We start from the raw sequence: 15758 nt of genomic DNA, 5'->3' as shown, positions 1-15758 counted from the left end.
TCACCTGGAACCGCAGCGCGACACAAGCCGCCGGCAGACGGGCAGCCGTAGGAAACGCAGGCAAAGCCAGAAGCGAGGGCAGCTGCCTTGAGGCCCGTAGCTGTCGGGTAGAAGGTTACTGTCATTTAGGAATAGATCTTTTCGTATGAGACTTTCCATTGCACAGTTGAAAATCTATTTATCAGGGTTTAAAGCCGCCGATCGGTGTGCGAAACACGATAACTCGCATCCACATGCGTTCTCTCCTGGTCGCAGGGCGCAGGCAGCCGCACGCTGGTACCTCGGGGCGCGGCTCTGCAGCCACCCTGGGGTGCGGTGCTGCCACCGGAGCCCGGCGCTGCTCTGCTCCCCCAGCGGGGCCGCTTGATGGCAGCGAGCGCAGAATAGCCGGCCCGAAGCCTCAGAGGTGCCTCCCACATTCCCCGCAGTCGCTCCTGCCCTCAAAGCCGCCACCACCTGAGCCCGGCGGGACCCCTGTGGCCAGATACACGGGCGGCAGCGGGGCGTCTCACGGCAGCCGCTTCGCTGCGGGCACGGCTCGGTAACAAACGAGCTCCGCTGCCGTCGGGGCCGCCGGCCGGCCCAGGTGTACCCTCCACGCTCTCGCGGCTGCCGGGACCCCGGGAACGTGAAGTTTCGGGCCGGCGGGCGGCGACATTTCGCGCGGCGGCGGCGCGGGGCGCGCACCTGCGCGCTGGGAGGGCGGCGGGAGGGCAGGGGCGGAGGAAGAGGAGGGTGGTGTCAGGGGAGGGGAGAGGCGGTGTCGGGAGGGGGGCGCGGGCGGCGGGCAGGGCGCCGGTGCCGCGGCTATCGCGAGAGGGCGGCGCCGCGGGGCGGGGAGCGAGGGCGGCGGAGGGATCGCGGACCCGGAGCCCGGCGCGGCCGTAACGGCCCCTCGGTGTCCCGTCATGGCGGGGGCCGGCGCCAGCAGCAGGGACAAGCGGGAGACGGCGGCGCGGCTGAAGGCGGCGCTGGGTGGCGAGAGCGGCGCGGCGGCGGCGGCGGAGCTGCGGACGCTGCTGGAGCTGGTGCTGGCCCCGGCGGCGGGCCCCGGCGGTGGCGAGGCGGCGGGCGAGGCGCTGGAGTGGTGCCGCTGCCTGCTGTCGGGCGGGGAGCCTTGGGACAGCTTCGTGCAAGCCGTGCGGGCCTACGACCCCGCCACGCTATGCGGCCTGGTTTGGACCGCCAACTTCGTGGCCTACCGGTGCCGGACGTGCGGGATCTCGCCTTGCATGAGCCTGTGCGCCGAGTGCTTCCACCAGGGAGAGCACGCCGGGCACGACTACAACATGTTCCGGAGCCAGGCGGGGGGCGCCTGCGACTGCGGCGACAGCAACGTCATGCGGGAGGCCGGGTGAGCGCGGGGCGGCCGCGGCGGGGCGGGCGGGCACCTGCCGGCGGGGGCGGCCCCGCGGGCGGCCGAGCCGTGCCCGGGCCGGGCCGGGAGCGCGACCCCGGCCCGCAGCCGCCCTGAGGGACCGCAGGAGGTGAGGCCCCTGCCGCCTCCCGGGCCGCCTGCCTCCATCCCTGGCTGCGGCTCGGACCGCGGGCTGAGCGGGGAGTCCGCCGGGGTTCGGCAAGGTGTGGGTGTGCCTTTTTTTAGGACGCTCGTGCGAACCTTGTTGCCCTTGCACCCAGTGCCAGCCTTCAGGGAAGTTGATAAGGCAGAGTGCATGGGAGGCAGTACCTGTCAGCTTCCAGCTAGCAGCCTTGGCCTAACACAGCTAGCCGAGAAGTCAAAATACTTTGGGACAGCATGTGAGCAGATAAGCCAAAGTGAACAGATTGAGTAAGAGGGACGCATTTTTGTGTGATTTCCCAGTCTGCAATTCATTTTGCCACCTTAGCTTTAAATCAAGGAATGTGGTAGTGCTTGGATGAATACAACAGGGCAGGTTTTTGTGGAAGTCAAAGGTCTTTTGTATTCTGACCTACTGGAGACAAGACTGAAGTACCTGGTCAGAAGAAGAGGAAACGGGTATCTCATTAAACCCTCCTTTGTTCTCATGTGTACTCAATGGTGAAAGGAAAGATCAGTCAACCAGTTACTGGATGAAGGTTATACCTAGCCAGTAAACTTCAAATTTTACAACTGAGTGTCTTCCGGAGCTCCCTGTGTTCCTGTTTATTCACCAGCTAGCTAAAGGCTTCACTAGATGTCAGTTTGGAGTGCTCAAATGAGGATTCTCTTCTGACAAACCTTGTGGAATAGTCTGTCTTGACTGTCTTAGCCTGGATGACATGGTATGCTGTTGAATTCGAAGTTGTGGCATACCTAGCAGAAAACACTAGGAACATAGAGAAGTTTTAAAACATTTTCCTTGGTTATTTTCTTGGTTTTGCAGCTTTACGGGCTATAACTCTGTATCACTCACTCAGCATATTAAGATTCCTTCTCTTTTTGCATTCCAAGTTAAAGGTTTCATTAATTCTGCTTTTTCTGTTTCTTGAATGTTGTTGCCTTGACTCCAGTTCTTTGCGTCTGTAATCACTGTTCTGCTGCTGCAGGCCTTGAGGTGGCTTCAGTTTTTGTTTCTTATGCTTTTCTCACCTTTTCTTTGTCTTGCAATCTGCCTCTATCATTTATTCATTCTTTTTTGGTGGACTCTTTTCTTGTTGATAGATTTACTGCAATGTCGGAATTTTTTTCCTCCTTTTGTTTTCAGTAATCTTCAGTGGTTTCAAGTTGCTACTGCTGAAGTGATTCTTTCTTTATCAGTTCTTCTTCAACTTATGGTGATTCTGCTTTCCTCAGCATCACTGAATTAAGAATTTCCATTGATCTTGAGAAACAGGAAAAAAATTAATACTTCTTCCACTGTTCATTGTGGAATAGACTTAGGGCTCCTCTTAGTGGCAGGATTTTAACAGAGCACACACAAATTGAGCTACTTAGGGTGAATGCTAACATGACTTGTGATGCTGTGCTCATCCCAGACTGTATAGCCTTCACAGTTGTCTTTTCTTATTTTAAAAAGTTTTCTTCTTGAGGAAATCTGATTAATAAAGAAGAAATAAAAAATGCTCTTAAATTTGCAATGTAAGCAGATGCAAACCCCAAGGGAGTAACAATCTCATTTCTGTGTGCCCTAGTTATTACTTTTAATGGTAGAATTTGAGAGTAAATTGTCTTGTTTGTGAGGTAGGTCCCTTCAGGAGTTTTGGTCACTAAAGCTGAGGAATTGCTGAACAAATGAATATTTGTTCAGAACAACACTTGGCATTGTGCAGTAGGCTTTCCATTCCTCTTGGACATATAAGGAGGGCAGTACATGGCAGCATATGGGGTGCCTGCATTTAACATAAGGTCACTTCTACTTGGGTGGACAAGAACTGATGTTAAGTCATTGCAGTTAAGTGAACTAGAAACTTTGTTTGCTGCACAAGACAAAGTAAAATAAACTTCCACCAATCTAAAAACCATTATTGTGTGCAAACACAGTGAGTTTTACCTGTTGACTTGAATTGCTACAATGCAGCATGTTTAGATAGTGTTTTAACTTTGTATATACAAATCAACTGCACAATTACAGAGGTAATGCTTTGCATGTCAAAGTTAGGAGGCCTTCATGGTGGACTTAGGAAACTGGAGTGTGTCTAGCCTGATATAACCTTGGCCTCCACAGCCTAGGTTTCTATTAATAGCAAGGGAATCAAATGTGGAGCCTACTTACAAACTTTATCTACCATCTGTCTGCTCAGATACAGTTTTGTGTAGATGCTGTATATCAATATTATAGTAGCCTTCTTTTGTTTCTGTTCCTGTTATCTGGTCTTCATATTCATATTATTTATTTGATGCAGCTCAAAAATACTGTTCATGAAGTCTTAGTTAACTGATCTGCTATAAAGGAAATCTCTGCAGTTTAGAATCTGGAATATCTTCTCATTGCCTTTAGGATGGCTAATGTAAATCTAGAAATGGTTTACCCTAGAGTATGAGTGTGTGTTAATCTTGTAATACTAATTAAAAATAGAATTTGCTTTATAGAGATACTTGAATTGCTTTATAGAGATATCTGAATGTTAGTTTTTTATTTCTGATGTTTTTATAAAAAGAAGCTGGAATATAGTGTAATAGATGGATACTATGATTTGCCTTAGGTACCTAGGTTTGCTTTAGGAACCTTGTGTAATTCTCATTTGTTTTAGAAAAATCAGATTGTCACATTTTTGGACCTTTTGATTTCCATGCAGATTTCAGTGTTTTTGTTGTTTAAGTTAATTGCAGTTGGTCTAATCTACTAGAATGTACTGTAGACTTTAGAAAATATTCAGGTTTGTAAATGTAGCTGCTTGTGAAACCATTAAAAATTCTACCTGTGGCAAGGTTGAATAGATTTTAAAATCCATTGGTATGTCAGGAGGTAGAAATAGTTTGTAGTTGTCTCCCATATGGTGTCTAGCTATTTGCAAATGAAATCTAGCAAGGCCTTCAGAGGTAATTAATAATGTTCTGAAGAAGCAAAAATCTTCGGTTCTAAAGCATTTTGTGTAGACATATGCTCATAGTTCAAATGAGTTCATTTGTTGGATTAAAAAGTCCCATGCAGTTGGGCAGGGGAAAAATCAGACTGGAGTATTTTTTGATTGGTAGATGGTCTTGTATTGTAATGAAAGTGATGGTTTATGAAATGAGCTTGAAGAAAACAGTATGCCATATGGCTATTATAAGAGTATAACTAGTCAATAATGTTGCTGCTGAGTACCATCTTGTTTCTATGGCTGTCTTGTTCTAAATCCCCTCCAAGTTTGTAGACAATAACCTGACATACTAGAGAGCCTCAACACTTTGGCTATTGTGTGCTGCCGTGTCCTGTTTCAGAGTCTGTCAGTTTGTTGACTTATTTGTTAAATTAATCATGTGGAAAGCAGATGTTTTAGTACTGCATTACAGTACAGCACGAATAATACCTCCATCAAGGGTTGCATATCCTGAAAGGTGAAAAGCCAGGTTAAGAATTTCGGTTAATAGGCTTTTGCAGTGATGTTTTTTGTTTATTTCTTGGTGGTTATGGCAGCCAGTGGTTCCATTGACATAGTGTTGCCTTATCTTACATTAAAGGGATGAAGGTGTTACCCATTTCCTCTTGCAACAGTGGGCTGGTTCTTCATCAAGTAACAAATCCTGTAGTTGTAAGGAAGGTAACTCTCACAGATTGGTGGTATATGCTGTGTGTTCAAAAGCACCTTCAGGTACCTAGCTCTAAACTTCCTGCAGTTCTGTCTTTACTGATCCCTGCTTATCTTTCCACCATAGATCAGACTTCTCTCTGTTTTCTTATTTTTCATCATGATGTCTCTCTTGGAGACAAACGTATCTGTTGGCTCTACTGACTTCCCCTTGTGAAAAGGCCAGACAATTCTCTTTGCCTCCTCTTGCTGGCAAGTATGAGAAGTATATTCTGTTTCTAAATGGCTTGGCTTTTCCTGCTTTAATTTATTTAGAAAAAGCTCTGATATTTTCAGTGTTTTAAAATGTTTGCACCCAGCAAGGATTATTGAATGTTTTTGTTGAATTTTGGATACCTAATAGGTAGATACCTAATTTTCATGACCTTTGCTATTCTGTCCCCATAAAATTCTATCCTTCCTTTTATTCCTTTTCAGAAATTGGGAGCTATGGAAGATTATGTTCTATTTTTTTACCTTCTGTAGCTATGTAAGAGTAAAAGAGCTTTTTCATATTCTAGACTTTTAGAAAATGAAAATCTTAGTAAGTGAAAATGTTAACAGTGTGACCATAAAAAAGGAAGCTTGTTCTTGAGAGAGCTGTTATTGCTAGTTATCTTTGGATGCATGCTGTACATGTTTATCATGAATGGTCTCTTTTACCATCTTGGGTTGTGGAACTGGGATCCCCTTAAGATCAGAAAAGTCAGATCTGCTTGTGGCTGTGTTTTGGGACATACAGTCAATTATTGTTTCACTGGCACAAAGTGGATTACTTGGCTATTTTACAGAGTGTCTTGCAACAGCAAATCACCTGCTTAGCATATATATAACATGTTGCTGCTTCAAGGTCATCCCTTCCTGTGTGACGCTATCAATTGTCTTGTTTAACAATTACCAAGAAGTTTTCAGTTCTCCAGGACCTAGGCTAGGTTTGGTAATGCAGCTTCAAAGGGATAAGGGTGCTCTTTTAGAACTTTCTTCAAGAAGTTGGTGAAACAGATGCTTTATCAACAGGCTGAGAGCCTGCAAGTAGCCAACTTTAGCTTAGTCTCTGAGTTTTATGAAACCATGTTAAAATGCCTGTGTGTTCAGGATTGTTGAGCTGCTACAAATGGTGTTTTGTAGGGTCTCTTGTCAACTCCATGCAGCTTTTCTGTGACTGAAGTCCTTTGGGCTACCAAGGAGGGACTGGAGAGAAGTTTGAGCTGTAGTGGCTGATAGCTTAGTGTGAGAGTTTGGATAAATCCACAGTCACATATGAAGGATGTGACTCTTCAGAACAAAACCTCCACCAAGTTCATCCATATACAAAGTACAGGAATTCATACTGGGATTCACAAGGACCGCAGAATTTGAAGTTACCATGCATTTATAAATATCTGATTTCCTCTGTTCTCCTTCATGCTTCCCCCAGATATAAAACCCAAGATAATGTATTGCTTCTTAGGATTCCACAGTAACACTGAGTACTTTACATAGAGCTTCATGTTAGGCCTTATCCTTGGAAAGCAAAAGACATTGCAGTTGAGTCTATCATGTCATACAGTCAGCTCTCAAACCTGCCTGACTTGATTTCTTTTAAGAATGTCTCTAATTAGGACCACATCAGCTTCTAAATTACTTGCTGAGATGTATTGCAAATGGTTAACAGCCCAGTGCTACTTTTGTATTACTACCTTTAGAGCTGTGACCTGACTAGATGCATTGTTACTTTCTACATGCCTCTGGAATAATGTGTAGTTGTTTCAAAGTCATCAGGAAGAAGTTGAAACATATCAATATACACAACTATAAATATGTAGAAGCCTGAACTCTTGCTATATTAGTTACTGAACAAACTTAAATGATGGTTTTACCCCAAAGGTTTGCTGAGAGGACCAGGCTGGTTTGAAGAGCACAGCAGTGCTGTGAAGGCTGAGTTCACAAGATATGACTGCTATATATCTTGCCTTGCCTGAAATTTGGCTTGTGTATTGTATCACTAGTCTATTGCTTTATCATTTGCCTTGGTATATATTCAATTTAAGAAGAGCTGTGTTTTAGAGCTCTCTGAAAGTCTTGTTTAGATTGGGGCTAACCAGTTTTGATTTTCAGTTCCTTTACTTTGATTCCACCAAATTGTAAAGCTGCTTTTATACTTTTCAGGAACGTATGATCTGCCCAGAATTCTAAGTCCACTACATCAGGGTGGAGTGTTATTTGTCTGATCTATATGGAGCTGTCAGTGGATCTGTTGGCAATGGAACAAATGTGGTTTTGGGAGTATGTTTAGAGAACACATTCCTTAAGAGCTGTTGTTTCTTTGATCTTTCTTAATGACCATATAGGTTGATTCAGATTTCAGGCCATACTTCCTTCACTTTTACAGTATCAGGAATTTTATATTTTTTAAATATCCTGGAATAGTGTCTGAGAGCTGCAGGTGATTTTAAATAATAGTATGTAAATATTAGTATGTGGTGCCTTCCTCCTTAGAGGGCTCTGGTACTAAGCTTTGAAAACAATGAATTTTCTTTGCATTGAATTAATAGAATGGCTATTAGGTAACAGGGACTAAATGAACTGCCTCCTTCAGGATGCACCTCTGTTTCTGCACAGTTCCTGCACTGATAATAGCTCCAGCATGAAACATGTAAATACTTTCCAAGAAAGCTGAAAATTACTTGGATATACACCTTGTCTGTTGGAGGCCTGGCCAAAGCTTAAGTTGATACCTATTATTAAAATTCACACATCTCATTCAAGTCCTGAAGAAATTAAGATTGTTTTTGCATTTGTCTAGCACTGTGTGTGTAGTCACTTAGATCTTTGTCATGTGAAGTATTTGGGTCAAAATACTACATGCTGTATATTTGACCTGTTTAAATTCTCTTTGGAGAATTTTCTTAACCAGAAAGTGTTTTTGTTAACTGTTTTTGGAAAACTGTTTCTTGATTTTTGTTCTTTCAAGTAGATGTACTGTCCATGTACTTCAAGGTCTTGGAAGTCCATTCCTTCTCCTTCTTACTCATTTTTGCTTTAAAAGCGTCCTTATGATTGAAACTGCCAAATCTACTGTTTCTGATTGATAATGGGTACTTGCATACTAATAAAAATCATTGTAGTTTTGTCTGCTATACAGGATGTTTGTCTCAGGACTAACAGAAAAATAGAAATGCCCTGCAGAGCAGCTTTGACTGCTTTTTCTTTGACCTGGTGTGCTTCTTCATTTAATGTAGCACTGAGCTCCAAGAGAGCTTCTATGAGTCATTGCCTCTCTTCCTGCTGTTCTGCAAGGATTGGAATAACTTCTTATTGTCCAGTCTCTGATTTCTAGCCACCTAACCTGGCCAGTCAGCTTTGCCATGAAAGCTTAAAGCTGAAAAGATGTCCTTTAAAGTTGTTGGGTTTTTTTTCTTGAGAAGCCATTAGTTATTCTGCCGTGTTTTGTTGTCCTCTGCTATTGACTCTGTTGCCTCTGTTTTGGAAGTTTTCTGGTTAGAAGAGTGAGACTGACATCTTTTCAGCTGGCTTTGCCCCTCATAGCAGAAGTGCAAGTATTCAGTTTTGTCTATGAGCTCTGTAGCTTGCAGTTTTCATAAAGAGCAGAAGAGTGCTCATTGCTTGGGTCTTGAGTCAGTACCACGTTGATTCACTTTTGGAAGCCTGTTTTGCAGGTGAAAGGAATTTAACTAATGAAGTGCAGTTATTAGGGTGTGTGGGGAAGCATGCTAAACTTAATTTTAATAGGAGCAGTAGGTTTATTTCTCTGCATTTCTTCAGAGTTATCATTGTATTTGTTATTGTTAGGGACAAGTGGATTTACATAAAGCAACCCTACAATATATCCAAGCCCTTTTTCATCCAGATAATTTTCTAATCCTGATTATCAAAGTTTTACTTTGTTCTGAATTAAGGTTTGGTTTGATATTTGAACTGCAAAGGCGGGAAAAAACATTTAACACATAAGAAATGATGTAATGGGTTTGTAACAACTCAGAAACAATTGTAGCACTCAAAAAGTACTTTGTATCTTGCTTCTATTTTGTACATTCAGAGTATGCATGAGTAGTATTTGTGTGTTAGTTTTACAGTGGAGAGAGAACACATGCTTTTTAAAAAAGTTGTGTTGAATTCATATTTATCAAACTTCATTTGAATACTTTATGAAACATTACATGATGTTAGTCATGAGGTATAGATTATGAATATGTATTATACCGTATATATACGTATGAAATGTATATTATGTTTTAAATAAGAACTCAGTTTAGGTATGACTTACTGAATTGAAGACTCAAGTAGGATTTTACTTTCTTTGCTTAAGAACTGATTTCCAGCAGTTTCCATTTGGATTCTGTTGCTTGGGTCCCAGATCCTTGTCCCTAAAAGATTCTGTCAGAGTCAGGTACTCATAGTGCTGTAGTAGAGTGTGAAATTGGGATGTTTTCTTTTGGCAGTCTTATGATCCAGTTTAAAAACAAATGACGGGGAGGCAGGGGACAAAATAGTGAGAGAAAAGTGAGGGTAAAAATAGTCCATCTGTGTATATGTGTACTTATGTCAAGTTTCTGGAATGCAGCTGCAACTTGAGACACTGTGGGATGTCGTGGATGAAGGATTGATCAAATGCTGTAAAGGTGTGGTCTGGCTGGTACTTAGGGCATTTATCAGCTGCTATGATAACTGTGGAGTAAAAAAACTCTCCTTTGAAGTGATGGAATTGCTTCCACAGTGAGCATTGTATCTACTTCTTGTGCTGGTGGATCAGGATGGCATTTTCCTGCATGTCTTTGGTTGAGATTTTGGTTTATTTTGTTCCTTGTGTTTTGCTCCCTGTCAGGTTAACAAGGAAAGGGATGATGGCAAAATGATTTGGGGATTTCAGTGTGATTTCCAAGGAGACTGGTCTGTGAGTTTTGATGGATTTAAATTGGCCCAGTGAAATTTTTTATATATTCCTATAAGTAAATAACTTCTGCTGGCTTAGCTTCTGAACTGGTTTAACATAGGATCAGTCAAGTGCTAGTGCTAGAACCAATAAGAGGGCTGAAGACAGAGTTGTGGCAGGACTGATCTAATTCAACTAGGCTGTGAAGCTGTAGCCTGAAGGAGTTATTTTACCTGAAGCCACTTGTAAAATGTATTTTTGAAATTGACAGTAAAATTATTAAAAATGGAAATAGTAGGAAATAATGGAATAAATCTGGGAAGTTTGATATTGAAGTTGTTCAGAAGATATTAATGCTGCTTATGTTTGTAACAAATGGTATTGCTTACTCATGTGGATGTCAGTAATGGTCTGCTTTTCACAAATAAGATATTAAAGCAGTGTAAGACGTGTCAGATTTTTTTTTTAAATCATATGGGGAAGATTCTTTGTTAAACTTAAGTTTTTATTTAATTACAAGTTTACTGTTTGTTCTCTCCTTTTGCTAAAAATAGTCTTATCTTTTTGTGGAAAAGTGATTTTGAAGGCAGGGAAATGCATTCCTGTTTGAAGCTGCTGTGCTTTATGCATGTGACAGTGAAAGAACTTTTCCTTACAGGGAATTGAATCTGGGTCCTTCATTTGTCTTCCAGGATCTGTGTTAATATAGCAATAATAGCACACCTTATAATTAAGTAATCCTTTCTTGATCCTCTCAAGAAACAACATATTCATAACTTTGATTTCCAGGATATGTGAAGTTTGGGCTGGTTAATCCATGCCCCTGAGACTGGTGCAGTTGGTCAGAGCACAGTGTTAGTAGTGCCAAGCTCGTGGGTTCGGTTCCTGGAGGCACCATTCACTTCTCAGGTGCACTCCATGGTCCTCCTGGGTCCCTTCTGACTCCGATCCTGTTGTGATGGGTTCAGAACTGGCATGGTGACATCGACTTCATGGGGAGCAGAGCTTATTTTCTGTGGAAGGAAGCCTTGTGCTTAGCAGAAACTGGGACTCAAAATGACTTTACCTGTGTGTTTTGTTACAGTGGCTTCCTTAGCTTGTGATCATAACCAGTGAAAAGATCTTTTGACAGAACATAAAATGTATGGGGGGGTGGTGGGCTGTGAAAGATGTTAGAGTGCACTGTGTTCCTTCCTTTTGTGTCTTTTAGATCTTTATTTACTTTTGATCCCTTCTTATAAGGACAGTGGTGAAAGGAAAATCAATTACTGTAAAAGTAGGAAATACCATATTTTAGCATAGATGAAGCCGCATTTGTGATTTATAGAAGTTCAGGTTTCTGTATGTGGAAAAGATAAATTTTGGATGACTAAAGAGAAAAAATGCATGACTTTTACATGCCCCTTTGAATTCCCTGCAGTTGCAAATTGTGCTGTTTATCCATACTTGAGCAATTAACATGGAGTGACTTTTCATAACTTCTGTGAATGTAGTAGGGAAAGTGGAAGGCAAAGGTGAACACTATTTATTTGGACATTTATTAACAGAAAGTCAGTCATCACTGAGCTCTTTCTGTTCCAAGGATATATTGGGTTTATATACAAATAGCAAATCAACTGGCTAGTACTGTCCTTCTCTACCTTTTCTTAATAAAAAGTCTCATTTCTAATGTGCAAAAGCAAAGGAGAAGCTCTTAATCTTTAATCTTGTGAATTTGCTAGCCATTTTTGTGAATTGCCATTTTAACTGTTGGACTGGTATTGTTTTTTGGGGGGGCTTTTTTTGCCTTTTTTTCTTGATTCATCAACTTTCTTTGTGCCTTTCTTCTATTTCTTTCTTCTCTTGAAGATGATTCTTCAGTGGTCCTCAAAGAAGAAAGGCTTAAGTTTTAGAAAGTAACAGGCTGCTTCTGGAAACCACGGCATAAATTTGGAAAACAGTTTTCAAAGTCAAACAAAGCTGTGTTTTTTTTCCTCAATTTTTTGCATTGAAAAATTGTTAGTAAAATCTGGTGAATCTTTTCAGTAAAAGTTTATAGTTGTGTGATGTATTTTTAGACTATTCTTTGTTTAGTGTGGTTTTTGATGTGGGTAAATAACTCTTTGATGTTGTTATGTCCTTTCTAAAAATAGTTTGGGAGTTGAAAAGTATTCAGTGTCTCCTGAGTCAGGCTCATGTTAAGTGAGTAGGAAATCATTCTGTCTGCTCTAATGGGGTTTGGCTCAACATCATGTCACTGTGCATTAGCCAAGCCTCAGTACTACCATGCAGGAATTTTCCAAAGAATAAATGTTTTCTTTTCTTTTTAAATGAAAGTATTTTGTAAGGATTTTGTAAATCATAGTTGCTGTACATTTGAAATGCACACTGTTCCTGCACAGTCTTATGCCTTTTTAAGTTGTTTTTATTGTCAAAAGATATTTTTAAAAGTCATTATCTGAATGAGGACTTGAAAAATAAGACTGTCTGATTATGTCACAGAAAGGAGAAGAAAGTCAGTGTTCTTCTGGTTGTTCAATGGAAGATAGTTCTGATATGTATGGGAAGAAGCTGAGATGTTAGATAAGTGAACTCTGAGCAGCAAAAAAAAAATTGGCAGCTTTATAATTCTCTGGCCTCAGAATGAGAATGGGCTTGAACAGACTAGCTGGAATTTCAGAGTACCATTTCCATACCACCTTTAATGTAAAAGCATCTACTCTCTGAAAAATGGAAAAGGAATACTTTTTTTAGTATATGTTAAAACTGCTGAGCTGTGCTTGGCTAACATTTTTCTCATCTGTTTTCTAGGTTTTGCAAAAGACACCGGATTAAATCGAATTCGAATGTTCCGTGTGTTCCGAAACACTTGTTGATGATGTCAGAATTAGTTCTTCCACAGTTCATCTTTAGTCTGATTCAGCATTTACGAGAGGGCTACAATGAGCCTGGTATGTTTTGGATTTGCATGTATCTAACATATCTTACCATGCTGTTAGCTCTTCCTTTGCAGTCTGTGAAGACACAGCACATGAATGCTATCCCTAGTTGATGTCATTGTATTTTGTACCTCTCTTCCTAACAAAATTACACCCTGACTTGGTGATTTGATTTTATTACCTGCTGGCATGCTTAAATATGTTTTAGGGGTTGCCTAGCAATGTGCTGAGCTCTTCCAGAAAATGAAATGAGATATAGTTTGAAATTGGTATGTGTGAATTTTAGAGCATTATGAATATATAAATTATTTTCATTTGCAATGGTTGTAACTGTTCTGCTTGTGACAGTTTTGGCTGAATTATATTACATCTACACCAAAAGTTCTTCTTCTGTGGTTTCAGCTCTTGATCTGCCATCGGAGAAAGACCTTCATAAAATTCTCCAGGTTTTGGAGCCTCATGTTTCCTTCCTAGAAGACTTGACCAAAATGGGAGGTGCAATGAGATCAGTTCTTACCCAGGTTTTAACTAGCCAACAGTTCTACAAAGATCTTAGCTCTGGTATGTTTGTGTTATTTCTAATAATTAGATTTTCAAACTATGAAGCATTAAGGGCATAAGTTTTTATAATTTCAGTTTCTGCATGTTTTTATTTGACATCTCAAAACACAGAAAAAAGTATATTTTTAAAGCTATTACGTTGATAGGAAGGTGAGCTTCAGGAGTGACTAGAAACATTTGTTTTTAAGACCTGTAAGAGCAAACATCTGATCTGTGTCCCAAATAAATGTATAAATAAACATCTTTTCAGAAAAGTTTTTATAGGAAATCCATTCTAGCTTAGTACTTCCAAACTAGTCATAATAAGGTTATTTGAAGTGGAATATTTGTAACTCGTTTTGGGATCTACTCTCACAGAGGTTACTGGAAGAAAACTGAATGGCAAAAGGCCATTGTCTGTCCTGCATTTCTGTGCAAAGCCTTTTTAATCTTTTTTTCTTAAACTTTACCCTCTCACTCCTCCCCCCCATTATTTATTCAATCCTGTACCAAATCACAATAAATCTGAAAATGTTGGCAGTCACAACTAACCCCAAATCCCTAGTGTAAATTAACTCCATGTTGTTTTCTTGTGATTAAGAGTCCCTTGCATAGGTACAGAACAAATAGTGATTTCTGTAGTTTAAAGTTGCCATAACTGGCTAGGGCAGCAGCTACTTAAAAGAGCAGGCAATCCCCAAATCTTTATTTGAAAGGAGGAACACTTAGTAAAGCTGCCTCAGGGGCAGATCTATTTATTCTTTCCTTCCTTTCTCTCTCCTGTTATAGTATTCAAATGGGAGTAATTTAATTACTCCTCTTTCCTATATGTGATGGATTTCCTGATACAGAAATACAGAAAGGGAATGGAAAGTAAGACATGCTTATCTGGACTCTTGAAATGGAGAATATGTGTCATTAAATTAAAACATTGTGGGCCATTTTTTAGATTGCTTGCATAGAGTGTGAAGCATATGAACCAAGGAGCTGCTTTTGTGCTTTAATACTGTTTTATGTGTGTATTCAAGGTGTTGGAGAGAATGCATGTGCAAAGAAAAGTCATGAAAAGTACCTCATTGCTTTGAAAGGCTCTGGGTTGGCATTTCCTGAGGATAAAATTGCATGTAATATGCAGGAACAAGGAGCTGGAACTAGCACATTATCTGTTCAAGGTTTGTGTAGAAAAATATTTTAAGAGAAAACTTGATTATTGATGGGTTTTATATAAACTGCTTTGGGTATATTTTTAAGAAAAGCTAATCTTAATGAAACTTAGAGAATTACCTGTTATTTATTGCATTACCAAATTACAGGACCTTTACTTCTATCAGCAAAGCTAAGCATGTTACCTTCTTGTTGCTAATATGCTAAGCACCATTTTTCCAGTCATAATATTGGTGGAATTTGAGTAGGCAAGATGTAATTGCTCATAGTGAAATTTTGCCGCTACAACAAAGTGATTATCAATCCACAGCACTTCTTCTTATAAAGGTTCTGTGGATTTTATTTTGTTGATCACTGAAGTCCATCAGACTTTATTATTTATCAGAGTTTTTTATTCGATTTCTGAAAGAGTGTTTGTTAACACAGTGCACTGAAGTTCTGCAATGGCATGGATTTGCAAATCTCTGGTTTTGTATTGCTTGGAAATCTTACTCCAACTTCAGTCCACTGCTCTGTATCTTTTAAAGAAGATTAATGTAGTGTTCCATTTCATGCTGGCTTAAAAATCTTAAAATACTGTCTTTTCAATAATAGACTTATGAAAAGAATCTCTGAATTTTTTTATTTCAAAAGGTTTGGCAGGTGGTACAGCAACATCAGGACAAGGGGATTCTTCAGATGAGGTGAGACTTTTTAAAGACTGTAATGACCTGCAACAGAATATTAAAGGGAGAGAATGCTTGCAGCCAAATCCCAGAAATCTCATTACTTATACCTGCCCTACATTGTCCCAATTTTAGTAATTAGTAATAATGGAGGTATAAAGGAATAGATCTCATGCCTTTGATTTACTAAGGACCTCTTGAAAAATCCTGTGGTTTGCTAATACTGTTCCAGTTTAATTTCTGTATATAACTGAGAAGAAACCTGTGTAGGTATTCCAGAAATCACTGTCAAGTAAATTGGACTTGATTAAAGCAAACTTAGAGCAGGTAATGCTATGAGTGGTGTTAGCAGTTTCTGGCACTTGAGAATCCAGCTGAACTGGTGGGAGCAGCAGTGAGAATTTCTCTGTAGATAAATTCCCATGT

General features: G+C 40.6%; 1 protein-coding gene across 1 annotated transcript in view; it reads left to right on the top strand.

Annotated features, from left to right (window-relative positions):
• Nucleotides 1-859: 859 nt before the first annotated feature.
• UBR3 (ubiquitin protein ligase E3 component n-recognin 3) overlaps nt 860-15758 on the top strand; it is a 98177-nt gene continuing 83278 nt past the window's right edge. The window contains exons 1-5 of the mRNA XM_058027716.1: nt 860-1354; nt 12836-12975; nt 13366-13524; nt 14532-14675; nt 15301-15350. Coding sequence (XP_057883699.1) covers nt 909-1354; nt 12836-12975; nt 13366-13524; nt 14532-14675; nt 15301-15350 — 939 coding nt within the window. The 5' untranslated portion in view covers nt 860-908. The remainder of the gene's footprint in view (nt 1355-12835; nt 12976-13365; nt 13525-14531; nt 14676-15300; nt 15351-15758) is intronic.

This window comes from Melospiza georgiana, chromosome 7 (assembly GCF_028018845.1).
Source record: "Melospiza georgiana isolate bMelGeo1 chromosome 7, bMelGeo1.pri, whole genome shotgun sequence".
In the NCBI taxonomy this organism is placed as follows: domain Eukaryota; kingdom Metazoa; phylum Chordata; class Aves; order Passeriformes; family Passerellidae; genus Melospiza; species Melospiza georgiana.
Note: the sequence above shows the minus strand (reverse complement) of the source record. Positions and strands in the feature narration are given on the sequence as shown.